The sequence below is a fragment of the Fringilla coelebs genome (genome assembly GCF_963513975.1).
Source record: "Fringilla coelebs genome assembly, contig: SCAFFOLD_391, whole genome shotgun sequence".
NCBI classification, from domain to species: Eukaryota; Metazoa; Chordata; class Aves; order Passeriformes; family Fringillidae; genus Fringilla; species Fringilla coelebs.
Window position 1 is genome coordinate 6873 of NW_028167289.1, and position 16255 is coordinate 23127.

General features: G+C 52.3%; 1 protein-coding gene across 1 annotated transcript in view; it reads left to right on the top strand.

Annotated features, from left to right (window-relative positions):
* Nucleotides 1-2631: 2631 nt before the first annotated feature.
* The window catches only part of VPS52 (VPS52 subunit of GARP complex), a gene marked incomplete at its 3' end in the record, with an annotated part of 28389 nt that continues 14765 nt past the window's right edge, over nt 2632-16255 (top strand). The window contains exons 1-6 of the mRNA XM_084227544.1: nt 2632-2653; nt 2810-2891; nt 3636-3688; nt 5281-5356; nt 7241-7308; nt 11089-11264. Of these exons, the coding sequence (XP_084083670.1) occupies nt 2636-2653; nt 2810-2891; nt 3636-3688; nt 5281-5356; nt 7241-7308; nt 11089-11264 (473 nt within the window). The remainder of the gene's footprint in view (nt 2654-2809; nt 2892-3635; nt 3689-5280; nt 5357-7240; nt 7309-11088; nt 11265-16255) is intronic.

A 16255-nucleotide genomic window follows, 5' to 3' on the forward strand; every position in this document is an offset into this window, starting at 1 on the left:
CTCAGGCTGTCACTGGCAGTGTCCCCAGTGTCCCCAGTGTCCCCATGTCACCTTGATGGCCGTGATGGCGAAGGCGATCCCTGGCAGTGTCCCCACCCCCCGGCAGTGTCCCTGGCAGTGTCCCCAATGTCCCCACCCCCTAGCCTTGTCCCTGGCAGTGTCCCCAGTGTCCCTGGCAGTGTCCCCCACCCCTCAGGCTGTCACTGGCAGTGTCCCCAGTGTCCCCAGTGTCCCCATGTCACCTTGATGGCGGTGATGGCGAAGGCGATCTTGCGGCGCCCGTCGATGTTGGTGTTGAGCACCCGCAGAATGTGCTGGAACTTCTCGGGGATCACCAGGGACTGAGGGGACAGCGAGGGGACAGTCAGGGGACAGCACTGGGGACAGCATTGGGGACAGTGAGGGAGACACTGGGGACATCACTGGGGAACTTCTCGGGGATCACCAAGGACTGCGGGGACAGCGAGGGGACAGTCAGGGGACAGCGAGGGGACAGCACTGGGGACAGTGAGGGGACATTGAGGGGACATCACTGGGGACATTGGGAACTTCTTGGGAATCACCAGGGACTGTGGGGACAGCACAGGGACATTGGGGACACTGAGGGGACATTGAGGGGGACATTACTGGGGACATCACTGGGGACAGTGAGGGGACATTGAGGGGACATCACTGGGGACATTGGGAACTTCTTGGGAATCACCAGGGACTGTGGGGACAGCACAGGGACATTGGGGACACTGAGGGGACACTGGGGACAGTGAGGGGACACTGGGGACATCACTGGGGAACTTCTCGGGGATCACCAGGGACTGCGGGGACAGCACGGGGGACATTGGGGACACTGAGGGGACAGCACTGGGGACAGTGAGGGGACACTGGGGACATCACTGGGGAACTTCTCGGGGATCACCAGGGACTGAGGGGACAGCACGGGGACAGTGAGGTGACAGCGAGGGGACACTGGGGACAGTGAGGGGACACTGAGGGGATACTGGGGACAGCATTGGGCACAGTGGGGACATCACTGGGGACACTGGGAATTTCTCAGGGATCACCAGGGACTGCGGGGACACTGAGGGGACAGTCAGGGGACAGCATTGGGGACACTGAGGGGACAGCACTGGAGACAGTGAGGGGACAGCACTGGGGACAGTGAGGGGACATTGAGGGGACATCACTGGGGAACTTCTTGGGGATCACCAGGGACTGCGGGGACAGCACAGGGACATTGGGGACACTGAGGGGACACTGGGGACAGCGAGGGGACACTGGGGACATCACTGGGGAACTTCTCGGGGATCACCAGGGACTGAGGGGACAGCACAGGGACACTGAGGGGACACTGGGGACAGCACTGGGGAAAGTGAGGGGACAGCGAGGGGACAGCATTGGGGACAGTGGGGACATCACTGGGGAACGTCTCGGGGATCACCAGGGACTGCGGGGACAGCGAGGGGACATTGGGGACACTGAGGGGACACTGGGGGGACAGTGAGGGGACACTGAGGGGACAGTGGGGACACTGGGAACTTCTCGGGGATCACCAGGGACTGCAGGGACAGCACGGGGACATTGGGGACAGCATTGGGGACAGTGGGGACAGCAGGGACTCAGGGGACATTGGGGACAGCAAGGGGACACTGGGGACAGTGAGGACAGCGAGAACTTCTCAGGGATCACCAGAGACTGTGGGGACAACGAGGGAACATTGGGGACATCACTGGGGACATTGGGGACAGCAGGGACTCAGGGGACACTGAGGGGACATTGGGGGACACTGGAGACTGAGGGGACATGTAGAACTTTTCAGGGATCACCAGAGACTGCAGGGACAGCAAGGGGACATTGGAGACACTGAGGGGACACTGGGGACAGCAGGGACTGAGGGGACATTGGGGACAGTGAGGGGACACTGGGGACAGTGAGGACAGCAGGGACTGAGGGGACATTGGGGACAGTGAGGGGACAGCAGGGACTGAGGGGACCGTGGGGACAGCAGGGACTGAGGGGACATTGGGGACATCGGGGCAGGGACAGCGCCGGGATGGCTTCTGGGGGGGTTGAGAAAAATTCCAGAAGGATTTGGGAGGATTTTCGGGGATTTGGGGACACTTTGGGGACAGTTTTAGGGCGTTGGGGACAATTTCAGGGGATTTTGAGTCATTTTTTAGAGACTTGGGGCACCTGGATGGGCTTGGGGACCCTCTGGGGACACTTTGAGGGGATTGGGGACACCTGGCAGGGATTAGGGACACCTTGGGGACAGTTTTAGGGTGGTTTTTGTGATAATTCTGGGAGCGGCTCGCGGCTTTTTAGCGACGCTTTGGGGCCGCTCCGGGCCGACCCCGCCGTGAGGGGAGCGAAGGCCGCCATGACACCTGAGGGGAGGGGGGTCGGACATTGGCGCCCCTCCCGCCGCCATCGCCGCTCGCCGCCGCTCCCTCCCCGCCCCGCCGCCTCCCTCGGTGCCGCCGCCATCGCCCCGCGCCCTTCCCGCCGCCCGCCGCCCTCCCCTCGCCTCGATGGCGGCGGATCCCGCCCGGGTCCTCACCATGGCTGCGGCGTCCTCGGAGCTCGGCCGGGAGAAGAAGGAGGCGGAAGTGACGTCACGCGCACGCCGTGCGTCAGCAAGATGGCGGCGCAGGCGGAGGTAGCGGCGGCGGCGGGAGCGGTTTGGGGGATCCCGGGGCGGTTTTGGGTTTATTTGGGGTTTTTTGGGGTTTTTTGGGGTTTTTCTGAGGGGAACCGGGGGGGTTCCGGGATCGCGGAGGGGGGCGCGGCGGTTCCTGAGGCGGTTGTGCCGCAGGTGGCGGCGATGGAGGCGCCGCTGGAGGCGGAGCTGGAGGCGGAGCTGGACCTGGAGGGGGCGGAGCTGGAGGAGGTGGATGGTGAGAGGGGCGGGGCCATGAAAGGGGCGGGGTAATTAACGCTTAATGAGGGGGCGGGGTCCGGACGGGTGGCAGGCACAGAAGGGGTGGGGCCTGCATGTAAAAGTGGGCGTGGCCAACACCCTGAGGTGTGGCTTGGGTGCAGGTGAGGCCGCAAAGGGGCGTGGCCTTGACCTTATTTGGGTGTGTGTAGCCTTCACGGGGGCGTGTCCATTTCCCTTATTTGCATGTGGGTAGCCTGCTGGGGGGCGTGTCCATTGAACTCATTTACATGTAACCTCCCAGGGGCGTGGCCATGTCCTTATTTGGGTGCATGTGGCCTGATAGGGGCGTGGCCTGCAGCTGAATTTGGTGTGTGTGACAGCCTCTGGGGGCGTGTCCATTGCACTCATTTACATACGGTATGCAGGGGGGCGTGTCCATGACCTTATTTGAATATTTATAGTCTGTTGGGGGCGTGGCCATGGCCTTATGTGGGTTTCCTGTCATGCTGGATGCTAATTACCCACAATGGAAGGGGCGTGGTCTTTGGGAGGGGGCGTGGCTTGGCCGGACGAAACCATTTGGGCAGCAATGGGGGGGGGGGGGCGCCAATATTCCCCAATTTCCACCCTTTTCCCCCATTTTTTCCCATTTTTTCCCTTTTTTTTCTGTTTTTTCTCCAAATTTTCCCATTTTTTCCCCAAATTTTCCCATTTTTCCCCAAATTTTTCCCATTTTTCCCATTTCCCCCCTTTTTCCCAGTGCACATCCAGGAGAACCTGGAGGACGCCCTGGTGCAGGAGGCGCTGCAGACCGTGAGTCCCCAAACGGCCCCAAAATCCTCCAAAATGGCCCCAAAATGGTCCCAAGGTGTCCCCAGGTGGCACCAAATGGCCCCAAAAGTCCCTGAAATGGCCCCAAAATGGCCCCAAAAGCCTCCAAGTGTCCCCAGGTGTCCCCAAAATGCCCCCAAAATGTCCCCAAAGTGTCCCCAGTGTCCCCAAACCCACCAAGATGTCCCAAAAATGCTAAAAAAATCCCTAAAAATGCCCTAAAATGGCCAAAAAAGCCCCAAAACCCTGGGGAAAAAAACCCAAACCGTCCCTAAATGTCACCAAAGTGTCCCTAAACTGTTCCCAGATGTCCCCAAGTTGTCACCAGGTGTCCCCAAATGTCCCCAAACTCAGCAAGAAGTCCCAAAATGCTAAAAAATCCCTAAAAATGCCCTAAAATGGCCAAAAAAAGCCCCAAAACCCCGGGGGAAAAAAAGCCAAACTGTCCCTAAATGTCCCCAAATTGTCCCCAAGTGTCCCCAAATGTCCCAAATTGTCCCCAGGTGTTCCCAAATGTCCCAAACTGTCCCCAAACCCACCAAGATGTCCCAAAAATTCTAAAAAAATGCCCTAAAATGGCCAAAAAAAGCCCCAAAACCCTGGGAAAAAAACCCCAAATGTCCCCAAATGTCCCCAAAGTGTCCCCAAGTGTCCCCAAATGTCCCTAAGTGTCCCAAGTGTCCCCAAGTGTCCCCAAACCCACCAAGAAGTCCCAAAAATCCTAAAAAATGCCCTAAAATGGACAAAAAAAGCCCCAAAACCCTGGGAAAAAACCCCAAACTGTCTCTAAATGTCCCCAAATTGTCCCCAAGTGTCCCCAAATGTCCCCAGGTGTCTCCAAGTGTCCCAAATGTCCCCAAACTCAGCAAGAAGTCCCAAAAATGCTAAAAAATCCCTAAAAATGCCCTAAAATGGCCAAAAAAAGCCCCAAAACCCTGGGAAAAAAACCCCAAATGTCCCCAAATGTCCCCAAAGTGTCCCCAAATGTCCCCAAAGTGTCCCCAAATGTCCCCAAAGTGTCCCCAAATGTCCCTAAGTGTCCCCAAATGTCCCCAAATGTCCCCAAACCCACCAAGATGTCCCAAAAATGCTAAAAAAATGCCCTAAAATAGGCAAAAAAAGCCCCAAAACCCTGGGAAAAAAACCCAAATGTCCCCAAAGTGTCCCTAAATGTCCCCAAATTGTCCCCAAGTGTCCCCAAGTGTCCCCAAGTGTCCCCAAGTGTCTCCAAACCCACCAAGAAGTCCCAAAAATGCTAAAAAAATGTCCTAAAAATGCCCTAAAATGGCCAAAAAAAGCCCCAAAACCCTGGGAAAAAAACCCCAAATGTCCCCAAATGTCCCCAAAGTGTCCCCAAGTGTCCCCAAGTGTCCCCAGGTGTCCCCAAATGTCCCCAAATGTCCCCAAACCCACCAAGAAGTCTCAAAAATTCTAAAAAATGCCCTAAAATGGCCAAAAAAAGCCCCAAAACCCCGGGAAAAAAACCCCAAACTGTCCCTAAATGTCCCCAAACTGTCCCCAAATGTCCCCAAACTGTCCCCAAGTGTCCCCAAGTGTCCCCAAACTCGTTGCAGGGCGTGGACCTGCGCCAGTACTCGCGGCAGGTGGAGCTGGAGCTGCAGGAGGTGGAGAGGGCCTCGATCCAGGACTGTATCCAAAAGTGTCCCCAAAGTGTCCCCAAGTGTCCCCAAGTGTCCCCAAGGGCGAAATCCCCAAAAAAATCCCCAAAATTTGGCACCAAAATCCCCAAATTTGGCCCCAAAATCGCCAAATTTGGCCCCAAGTTCTCTTCAATTGTCCCCAAAGTGTCCCCAAATCCCCAAAAATATCCCCAAAGTGTCCCCAAAGTGTCCCCAAGTGTCCCCAAAGTCCCCAAATGTCCCCAAGGGTGAAATCCCAAAAAAATCCCCAGAATTTGGCCCCAAAATCCCCAAATTTGGCCCCAAAATCGCCAAATTTGGCCCCAAATTCTCTTAAATTGTCCCCAAAGTGTCCCCAAATCCCCAAAAATGTCCCCAAGGTGTCCCCAGGGTGTCCCCAAATGTCCCCAAGGTGTCCCCAAGGGTGAAATCCCAAAAAAATCCCCAGAATTTGGCCCCAAAATCCCCAAATTTGGCCCCAAAATCCCCAAATTTGGCCCCAAATTCTCCACAATGGTCCCCAAATCCCCCAAGGTGTCCCCAAATTGTCCCCAAGCTGTCCCCAAGGGTCCCCAAATGGTCCCAAAATGTCCCCAGATTGTCCCCAGGGTGTCCCCAAGGGCAAAATCCCCCAAAATCCTCAAATTTGACCCCAAAATAGCAAAATTTGGCCCCAAATTCTCCACAATTGTCCCCAAAGTGTCCCCAAATCCCCCAGAAATGGCCCCAAGGTGTCCCCAAGGTGTCCCCAAATGTCCCCAGGGTGTCCCCAAGGTGTCCCCAGGGTGTCCCCAAGGGCAAAATCCCCCAAAATCCTCAAATTTGGCCCCAAAATCGCAAAATTTGGCCCCAAATTCTCCACAATTGTCCCCAAAGTGTCCCCAAATCCCCAAAAATATCCCCAAAGTGTCCCCAAATTGTCCCCAAGTGTCCCCAAAGTCCCCAAATGTCCCCAAGGGTGAAATCCCCAAAAAAATCCCCAAAATTTGGCCCCAAAATCCCCAAATTTGGCCCCAAAATTCCCAAATTTGGCCCCAAATTCTCCCCAATGGTCCCCAAATCCCCCAAGGTGTCCCCAAATGTCCCCAAAGTGTCCCCAAATTGTCCCCATGGTGTCCCCAAGGGTCCCCAGGGTGTCCCCAAGTGTCCCCAAGGGCGAAATCTCAAAAAAATCCCCAAAATTTGGCACCAAAATCCCCAAATTTGGCCCCAAATTCTCTTCAATTGTCCCCAAAGTGTCCCCAAATCCCCAAAAATATCCCCAAAGTGTCCCCAAATTGTCCCCAAGTGTCCCCAAATGTCCCCAAGGTGTCCCCAAGGGTGAAATCCCAAAAAAATCCCCAGAATTTCACCCCAAAATCTCCACATTTGGCCCCAAAGTCCCCAAAATTCGACCCCAAATTCTTCTCAATGGTCCCCAAATCCCCCAAGGTGTCCCCAAATGTCCCCAAGGTGTCCCCAAGGTGTCCCCAAGGTGTCCCCAGGGTGTCCCCAAGGGTGAAATCCCCGAAAATCCCCAAATTTGGCCCCAAATTCTCCACAATTGTCCCCAAAGTGTCCCCAAGCTGTCCCCAGGTGTCCCCAAAGTGTCCCCTCAGTGTCCCCAGCTGTCCCCAGCTGTCCCAAGCTGTCCCCCAGGTGTCCCCAGGTGTCCCCAGGTGTCCCCAGCTCTCCCCAGCTGTCCCCAGCTGTCCCCTCAGTGTCCTGTCAGTGTCCCCAAGCTGTCCCCAAAGTGTCCCCAGGTGTCCCCAGGTGTCCCCAGATGTCCCCTCAGTGTCCTGTCAGTGTCGCCTCAGTGTCCCCAGGTGTCCCCAGGTGTCCCCTCAGTGTCCCCAGCTGTCCCCAGGTGTCCCCAGCTGTCCCAGGTGTCCCCAGGTGTCCCTTGACCCCCCAGACATCCGTGAGAGCGAGAACATCGCCGAGCTGCACAACCAGATCAGCGCCTGCGACGCCATCCTGCAGGTGAGACACCCACCGTGTCCCCAAGTGTCCCCAAATGTCCCCAAATGTCACCAAATGTCACCAAATGTCACCAGAGTGTCACCAAATGGCACCAAAATGGCCCCAAAATGGCCCAAAATGGCCCCAAGTGGGCCCAAATGGGCCCAAAATGGCTCCAGAGGGGCTCCAAATGTCACCAGAGTGTCCCCAAGTGTCACCAAGGGGCACCAAAGTGTCCCCAGGTGGCACCAAATGGCCCCAAGTGTCACCAAATGTCACCAGAGTGTCCCCAAGGGGCACCAGAGTATCACCAAATGGCCCCAAGTGTCACCAAATGTCACCAAGTGTCACCAAGGGACACCAGAGTGTCACCAAATGGCCCCAGGTGGCACCAAGTGTCACCAAATGTCACCAGAGTGTCCCCAGGTGTCCCCAGGTGTCACCAAGTGTCCCCAGAGTGGCACCAAGGTGTCCCCCAATGTCACCAGAGTGTCACCAATTGTAACCAGGTGGCACCAAATGGCCCCAAATGGTCCCAAAATGGCCCCAAGTGGCACCAAAATGGCCCCAAATGGGCCCAAAATGGCTCCAGAGGGGCCCCAAATGTCACCAAAGTGTCCACAAGTGTCACCAGGTGTCCCCTGGTGTCACCAAAGTGTCACTAAGTGTCACCAAAGTGTCCCCAGAGTGTCACCAAGCGGCACCAAGTGGCCCAAAATGGCCCCAAATGGGCCCAAAATGGCTCCAGAGGGGCTCCAAATGGCACCAAAGTGTCCACAAGTGTCACCAGAGTGTCCCCAGGTGTCACCAAAGTGTCCCCAGAGTGTCACCAAGGCCCAAAATGGCCCCAAAATGGCCCCAAATGTCACTGAATTGGCCCCAAAATGGCCCCAAATGGCCCCAAGTGGCACCAAAATGGCTCCAGAGGGGCCCCAAATGTCCCCAGGTGTCACCAAATGTCACCAAAGTGTCCCCAGGTGTCCCTAAAGTGTCCCCAATGTCCCCAGAGTGTCACCAATTGTAGCCAGGTGGCACCAAATGGCCCAAAATGGTCCCAAAATGGCCCCAAGGGGCACCAAAATGGCCCCAAATGGCCCCAGAATGGCTCCAGAGAGGCTCCAAATGGCACCAGAGTGTCCCCAAAGTGTCCCCAAGTGTCACTAAGGTGTCACCAAGGGGCACCAGGTGGCACCAAATGGCCCAAAATGGCCCCAAAATGGCCCCAGAATGGCTCCAAGTGGCACCAAATGGCCCAAAATGGGCCCAAATGGCCCCAAAATGGCTCCAGAGTGGCTTCAAATGTCCCCAGGCATCCCCAAAGTGTCCCCAAGTGTCCCCAGGTGTCCCCAAGTGTCACCAAGGGGCACCAAGTGGCGCCAGGTGGCCCCAAATGGTCCGAAAACGGCCCCAAATGGCACCAAATGGCCCCAAAATGGCTCCAGAGGGGCCCCAAATGTCCCCAGGTGTCACCAGAGTGTCACCAGGTGTCCCCAAATGTCACCAGGTGTCACCAAAGTGTCACCAAGGGGCACCAGGTGGCACCAAATGGCCCCAAGTGGGCCCAAATGGCCCCAGAATGGCTCTAGAGGGGCTCCAAATGTCACCAGAGTGTCCCCAAGTGTCACCAAGGGGCACCAAAGTGTCCCCAGGTGGCACCAAATGGCCCCAAGTGTCACCAAATGTCACCAGAGTGTCCCCAAGGGGCACCAGAGTGTCACCAAATGGCCCCAAGTGTCACCAAATGTCACCAAGTGTCACCAAGGGGCACCAGAGTGTCACCAAATGGCCCCAAGTGGCACCAGGTGTCACCAAATGTCACCAGAGTGTCCCCAGGTGTCCCCAGGTGTCACCAAGTGTCCCCAGAGTGGCACCAAGGTGTCCCCAATGTCACCAGAGTGTCACCAATTGTAACCAGGTGGCACCAAATGGCCCAAAATGGCCCCAAATGGCCCCAAGTGGCCCCAAAATGGCCCCAAATGGGCCCAAAATGGCTCCAGAGAGGCTCCAAATGTCACCAAATGTCCCCAAGTGTCACCAAGTGTTCCCAAGTGTCCCCAAGTGTCACCAAGTGTCACTAAGGTGTCACCAAGAGGCACCAGGTGGCACCAAATGGCCCAAAATGGCCCCAAATGGCACCAAAATGGCCCAAAATGGCCCCAAAATGGCTCTAGAGAGGCTCCAAATGTCACCAAAGTGTCCCCAAGGGGCACCAGGTGTCCCCTGGTGTCACCAAAGTGTCACTAAGTGTCACCAAAGTGTCCCCAGAGTGTCACCAAGCGGCACCAAGTGGCCCAAAATGGCCCCAAAATGGCCCCAAATGGCCCCAAAATGGCCCAAAATGGCCCCAAATGGCACCGAAATGGCCCCAAATGGCCCCAAAATGGCTCCAGAGGGGCCCCAAATGTCCCCAAGGGGCACCAAAGTGTCCCCAAGTGTCACCAAATGTCCCCAAGTGTCCCCAAACTGTCCCCAAACTCAGCAAGAACTCCCAAAAATGCGAAAAAAAATCCCAAAAAATGCCCTAAAATCACCAAAAAAAGCCCCAAAACCCCGGGAAAAAATCCCAAAAAAACCTAAATTGTCCCCAAATTGTCCCTAAATGTCCCCAAACTGTCCCCAACGTGTCCCCAGGGGCTGGAGGAGATGCTGGGCTCGTTCCAGAGCTCGCTGAGCTCACTGAGCTGGGAGAGCCCAGCCCCAAAACGGCCCCAAAATCCCCAAAATCCCCCAAAAATGCCCCAAAATGGCCAAAAAAGCCCCAAAACCCCAGGAAAAAAACCCCAAAAAATCCCAAAAAATCCCAAATTGTCCCTAAGTGTCCCCAAATGTCCCTAAATGTCCCCAAGTGTCCCCAAACTGTCCCCAAACTCAGCAAGAAGTCTGAAAAATGCTAAAAAAATCCCAAAAAATGCCCCAAAATGGCCAAAAAATGCCCAAAAATCACCAAAAAAAGCCCCAAAAAAATCCCAAAAAATCCCCAAAAATCCCAAATTGTCCCTAAATGTCCCCAAATGTCCCCAAATTGTCCCCAGCGGATGGAGGAGATGCTGGGCTCGTTCCAGAGCTCGCTGAGCTCGCTGAGCTGGGAGAGCCCAGCCCCGAAACGGCCCCAAAATGCCCCAAAATGGCCAAAAATGCCCCAAAATCCTGGGAAAAAAAACCCCAAAAAATCCCAAAAAAAATCCCAAATGGTCCCCAAACTGTCCCCAAAAGGTGTCCCCAAACTGTCCCCAAATCCCTTTAAAAGAGCCACAAAATCCCCTAAAAATCACCCAAAAAATCCCAAAAAATGCCCTAAAACGGCCAAAAAAAGCCCCAAAACCCCGGGAAAGAAACCCCAAAAAATCCCAAAAAATCCCAAATTGTTCCTAAATGTCCCCAAACTGTCCCCAAATTGTCCCCAGCGGATGGAGGAGATGCTGGGCTCGTTCCAGAGCTCGCTGAGCTCGCTGAGCTGGGAGAGCCCAGCCCCGAAACGGCCCCAAAATCCCCCAAAAATGCCCCAAAATGGCCAAAAAAAGCCCCAAAACCCCGGGAAAAAAAACCAAAAAATCCCAAAAAATCCCAAATTATCCCCAAATGTCCTCAAACTGTCTGTAAATGTCCCCAAGTGTCCCCAAAGTGTCCCCAAACTGAGCTAGAAGTCCCAAAAATGCTAAAAAAAAATCCCCAAAAATGCCCTAAAATGGCCAAAAAATGCCCAAAAATCACCAAAAAAAGCCCCAAAACCCCGGGAAAAAAATCCCCAAAAATCCCAAACTGTCCCCAAACTGTCCCTAAATGTCCCCACCGTGTCCCCAGCGGATGGAGGAGATGCTGGGCTCGTTCCAGAGCTCGCTGAGCTCGCTGAGCTGGGAGATCCGGGCGCTGCAGGGCCAGGCCGGGGCCATGAACCTGAGACTGAGGAACCGGCGCCAGGTCCGGGAGAGGCTGGGGGGGCTCCTGGACGAGCTGGTGGTGCCCCCCGACATGATCAGGTGGGGAAAAAGGGAAATTTGGGGGAAAAACCCCAAAAAAATGGGGTCTTGGGGTGAAAAAATGGGATTTTGGGGTGAAAAAATGGGATTTTTTGAGCCAAAAATGGGATTTCAGGAGCCAAAAATGGGATTTTAGGGGCCAAAATTGGGATTTTAGGGGCCAAAAATGGGGGATTTGGGGATGGAAACCTAAAAAAAATGGGATTTGGGGGAGAGAATTGTCCAGAATTGGGATTTTTGGGGAAAAAAAGGGATTTTGGGGCAGAAATTGGGAATTTTCTGCAGCCCGGGAGGTCCGGGAGAGGCTGGGGGGGCTCCTGGACGAGCTGGTGGTGCCCCCCGACATGATCAGGTGGGGAAAAATCTGAAAAAATGGGATTTTGGGGAAAATTAAAAAAAAAATGGGGTTTTTGGGCGAAAAAAATGGAATTTTTGGACCAAAAAATGGGATTTCGGGACAAAAAAATGGGATTTTTCGAGCCAAAATTGGGATTTTAAGGGCCAAAATTTGGGGGGTTTGGAGATGGAAACCCCAAAAAAAAGGGATTTTGGGGAGAGAATTGTGCAGAATTGGGATTTTGGGGGAAAAAATGGAGTTTGGGGGGTAAAAAATGGGATTTTGGGGGCAGAAATTGGGAATTTTCCTGAGGCTGCGGAAGCGGCGCCAGGTCCGGGAGAGGCTGGGGGGGCTCCTGGACGAGCTGGGGGTGCCCCCGACATGATCAGGTGGGGAAAGGTGGGAAAAAGGGAAATTTGGGGAAAATTAAAAAAAAAATGGGGTTTTTGGGCGAAAAAATGGAAGTTTGGGACCAAAAAATGGGATTTCGGGAGCCAAAAATGGGATTTTAGGGGCCAAAATAGGGGTTTTGGAGACATAGACCCCAAAAAAATGGGATTTTGGGGTGAAAAAATGGGGTTTGGGGATGGAATAAAGGGGTTTTTGGGGGAAAAATGGGATTTTGGGGTGAAAATTCCCCAAAAATGGGATTTGGGGTCAGAAATTGGGAATTTTCTGCAGCCTGGGAGGTCCGGGAGAGGCTGGGGGGGCTCCTGGACGAGCTGGGGGTGCCCCTGACAGGATCAGGTGGGGAAAGATGAAATTTGGGGGAAAAAATGGGAATTTTGGGAAAAATTAAAAAAAAAAGGGGGTTTGGGGTGAAAAAATGGGATTTCAGGACAAAAAAACGGGATTTTTTTTGGCCAAAAATGGGATTTTTCGAGCCAAAAATGGGATTTTAGGGGCCAAGAATGGGGGATTTGGGGATATAAACCCCCAAAAAATGTGATTTTGGGGAGACAATTGTGCAGAATTGGGATTTTGGGAAAAAAAATGGGGTTTGGGGGGTAAAAAATGGGATTTTGGGGTCAGAAATTGGGAATTTTCCTGAGGCTGCGGAAGCGGCGCCAGGTCCGGGAGAGGCTGGGGGGGCTCCTGGACGAGCTGGGGGTGCTCCCCAACATGATCAGGTGGGGAAAGGTGGGAAAAAGGGAAATTTGGGGGAAATTAAAAAAAAAATGGGGTTTTTGGGCGAAAAAATGGAATTTTTGGACCAAAAAATGGGATTTCGGGACAAAAAAATGGGATTTTAGGGGCCAAGAATGGGGGATTTGGAGACATAAACCCCCAAAAAATGGGATTTTGGGGTGAGAAAAAGGGGTTTGGGGATGGAATAAAGGGATTTTTTTGGGAAAAATGGGATTTTGGGGTGAAAATTCCCCAAAAATGGGATTTGGGGTCAGAAATTGGGAATTTTCTGCAGCCCGGGAGGTCCGGGAGAGGCTGGGGGGGCTCCTGGACGAGCTGGGGGTGCCCCCGACATGATCAGGTGGGGAAAGGTGGGAAAAAGGGAAATTTGGGGAAAATTTAAAAAAAAATGGGGTTTTTGGGCGAAAAAATGGAATTTTTGGACCAAAAAATGGGATTTCGGGACAAAAAAATGGGATTTTTCGGGACAAAATTGGGATTTTAAGGGCCAAAATTGGGGGGTTTGGAGATGTAAACCCCCAAAAAATGGGATTTTGGGGAGAGAATTTCACAAAATTGGGGTTTGGGGGGAAAAAATGGGATTTTGGGAGCAAAAAATGGGATTTTGGGGTCAGAAATTGGGAATTTTCCTGAGACTGAGGAACCGGCGCCAGGTCCGGGAGGGGCTGGGGGGGCTCCTGGACGAGCTGGGGGTGCCCCCCGACATGATCAGGTGGGGGAAGTTGAAATTTGGGGGGAAAAATGGGAATTTTGGGAAAAAACCCGGGGTTTGGGGAAAAAAAAACGGGTTTTCTGGACAAAAAAAACGGGATTTTTCGAGCCAAAAATGGGATTTTGGGAGCCAAAAATGGGATTTTAGGGGCCAAGAATGGGGGATTTGGGGATGGAAACCTAAAGAAATGGGATTTTATGGATGGAAAAATGGGATTTTTGGGAGAGAATTGCACAAAATTGGGGTTTGGGGGAAAAAAATGGGATTTTGGGGTCAGAAATTGGGAATTTTCCTGAGGCTGCGGAAGCGGCGCCAGGTCCGGGAGAGGCTGGGGGGGCTCCTGGACGAGCTGGTGGTGCCCCCCGACATGATCAGGTGGGGGAAGGTGGGAAAAAGGGAAATTTGGGGGAAAAATGGGAATTTTGGGAAAAAACCCGCGGTTTGGGGGAAAAAAAACGGGTTTTCTGGACAAAAAAACGGGATTTTTCGAGCCAAAAATGGGATTTTGGGAGCCAAAAATGGGATTTTAGGGGCCAAGAATGGGGGATTTGGGGATGGAAACCTAAAGAAATGGGATTTTATGGATGGAAAAATGGGATTTTTGGGAGAGAATTGCACAAAATTGGGGTTTGGGGAGAGAAATTGGGATTTTGGGGTCAGAAATTGGGAATTTTCCTGAGGCTGCGGAACCGGCGCCAGGTCCGGGAGAGGCTGGGGGGGCTCCTGGATGAGCTGGGGGTGCCCCTGACAGGATCAGGTGGGGGAAGGTGGGAAAAAATGGGATTTGGGGGAAAATTTAAAAAAAAATTGGGAATTTTGGGAAAAAACCCCGGGTTTGGGGGTGAAAAAATGGAATTTTGGGAGCAAAAAATGGGATTTTTCGGGCCAAAATTGGGATTTTAGGGGCCAAGAATGGGGGATTTGGGGATGGAAACCTAAAGAAATGGGATTTTAGGACCATAAAAATGGGATTTTGGGAAAAATTTTTTTAAAAATGGGGTTTTGGGGTGCAAAATTGGGATTTTGGGACCAAAATCCCATTTTTAGCCCCTAAAATTGGGATTTTAGGGGCCAAGAATGGGGGATTTGGGGATGTAAACCAAAAAAAAATGGGATTTTGGGGATGGAAAAATGGGATTTTGGGGAGAGAATTATGCAGAATTGGGATTTTGGGGGAAAAAATGGGAATTTTGGGAAAATTTTTTTAAAAATGGGGGTTTTGGAGTGAAAAAATGGAATTTTGGGAGCAAAAAATGGAATTTTAGGGACCAAAATTGGGGGGTTTGGAGATGGAAACCTAAAGAAATGGGATTTGGGGATGAAAAAATAGGGTTTGGGGGGAAAAATGGGATTTTCTGATCTAATTTTCCCATTTTTGGATGGATTTTCATGGATTTTCCCATTTTTTTTATGGATTATTTTCTGGTTTTTCCCGGAATTTTCCCATTTCTTGATGGATTTTGATGGAATTTTCCCACAATTTTGAAGACTTCCCCCATTTTTCCATGAAATTTCCCCATTTTTCCATGAAATTTCCCCATTTTTCCATGGATTAAGTGGATTTCCCATTTTTTGATGGATTCCCATGGATTTTCCCATTTTTTTGGATGGATTTCAATGGGAATTTCCCATTTTTTTATTTAATTTTCCCTTTTTTCCCCATTTTTTCCCCCATTTTTCCCCTCCCCGGTGACCTCCCCTGAGTTCCAGGCCCTGGATGGGATTTCCATGGAATATTCCCATTTTCCAATGGAATTTCCATGGAATATTCCCATTTTCTGATGGAATTTTGATGGAATATTCCCATTTTCTGATGGATTTTGATTGGAATTTTCCCTTTTTTTGATGTTTTTTCCCCATTTTTCCCCTCCCTGGTGACCTCCCCCGAGTTCCAGCCCCAGCCCCAGGCCCTGGATGGGATTTCCATGGAATATTCCCATTTTTCCATGGAATTTTCCCATTTTTTGACGGATTTTGATGGATTTTTCCCATTTTTTAACAGATTTTTCCCATTTTTCCCCATTTTCTCCCCATTTTCCCCTCCCCAGTGTGATCCTGGAGTCCCCAGTGACCTCCCCCGAGTTCCAGCCCAAACCCCAGTCCCTAGATGGGATTTCCATGGAATATTCCCATTTTTCCATGGAATATTCCCATTTTTTGGTGGATTTTGATGGAATATTCCCATTTTCTGATGGATTTTGATTGGAATTTTCCCTTTTTTTGATGTTTTTTCCCCATTTTTCCCCTCCCCGGTGACCTCCCTCAAGTTCCAGCCCCAGCTCCAGACCCTGGATGTGATTTCCATGGAATATTCCCATTTTTCCATGGATTTTTCCCATTTTTTGACGAATTTTGATGGATTTTTCCCATTTTTTAACAGATTTTTCCCATATTTCTCCATTTTCTCCCCATTTTCGCTCTCCCCAGTGTGATCCTGGAGTCCCCAGTGACCTCCCCCGAGTTCCAGCCTCAGCCCCAGACCCTGGATGGGATTTAATGGAAATATTCCCATTTTTCCATGGAATATTCCCATTTTTTGATGGAATTTCCCCATTTTTTGACGGATTTTGACGGGGTTTTTCCCATTTTTCCCCATTTTCTCCCCATTTTCCCTCTCCCCAGTGTGATCCTGGAGTCCCCAGTGACCTCCCCCGAGTTCCAGACCCAGCTCCAGACCCTGGATGGGATTTAATGGAAATATTCCCATTTTTCCATGGAATTTCCCCATTTTTTGACGGATTTTGACGGGGTTTTCACCATTTTTTCCCGTTTTCTCCCCATTTTCCCCTCCCC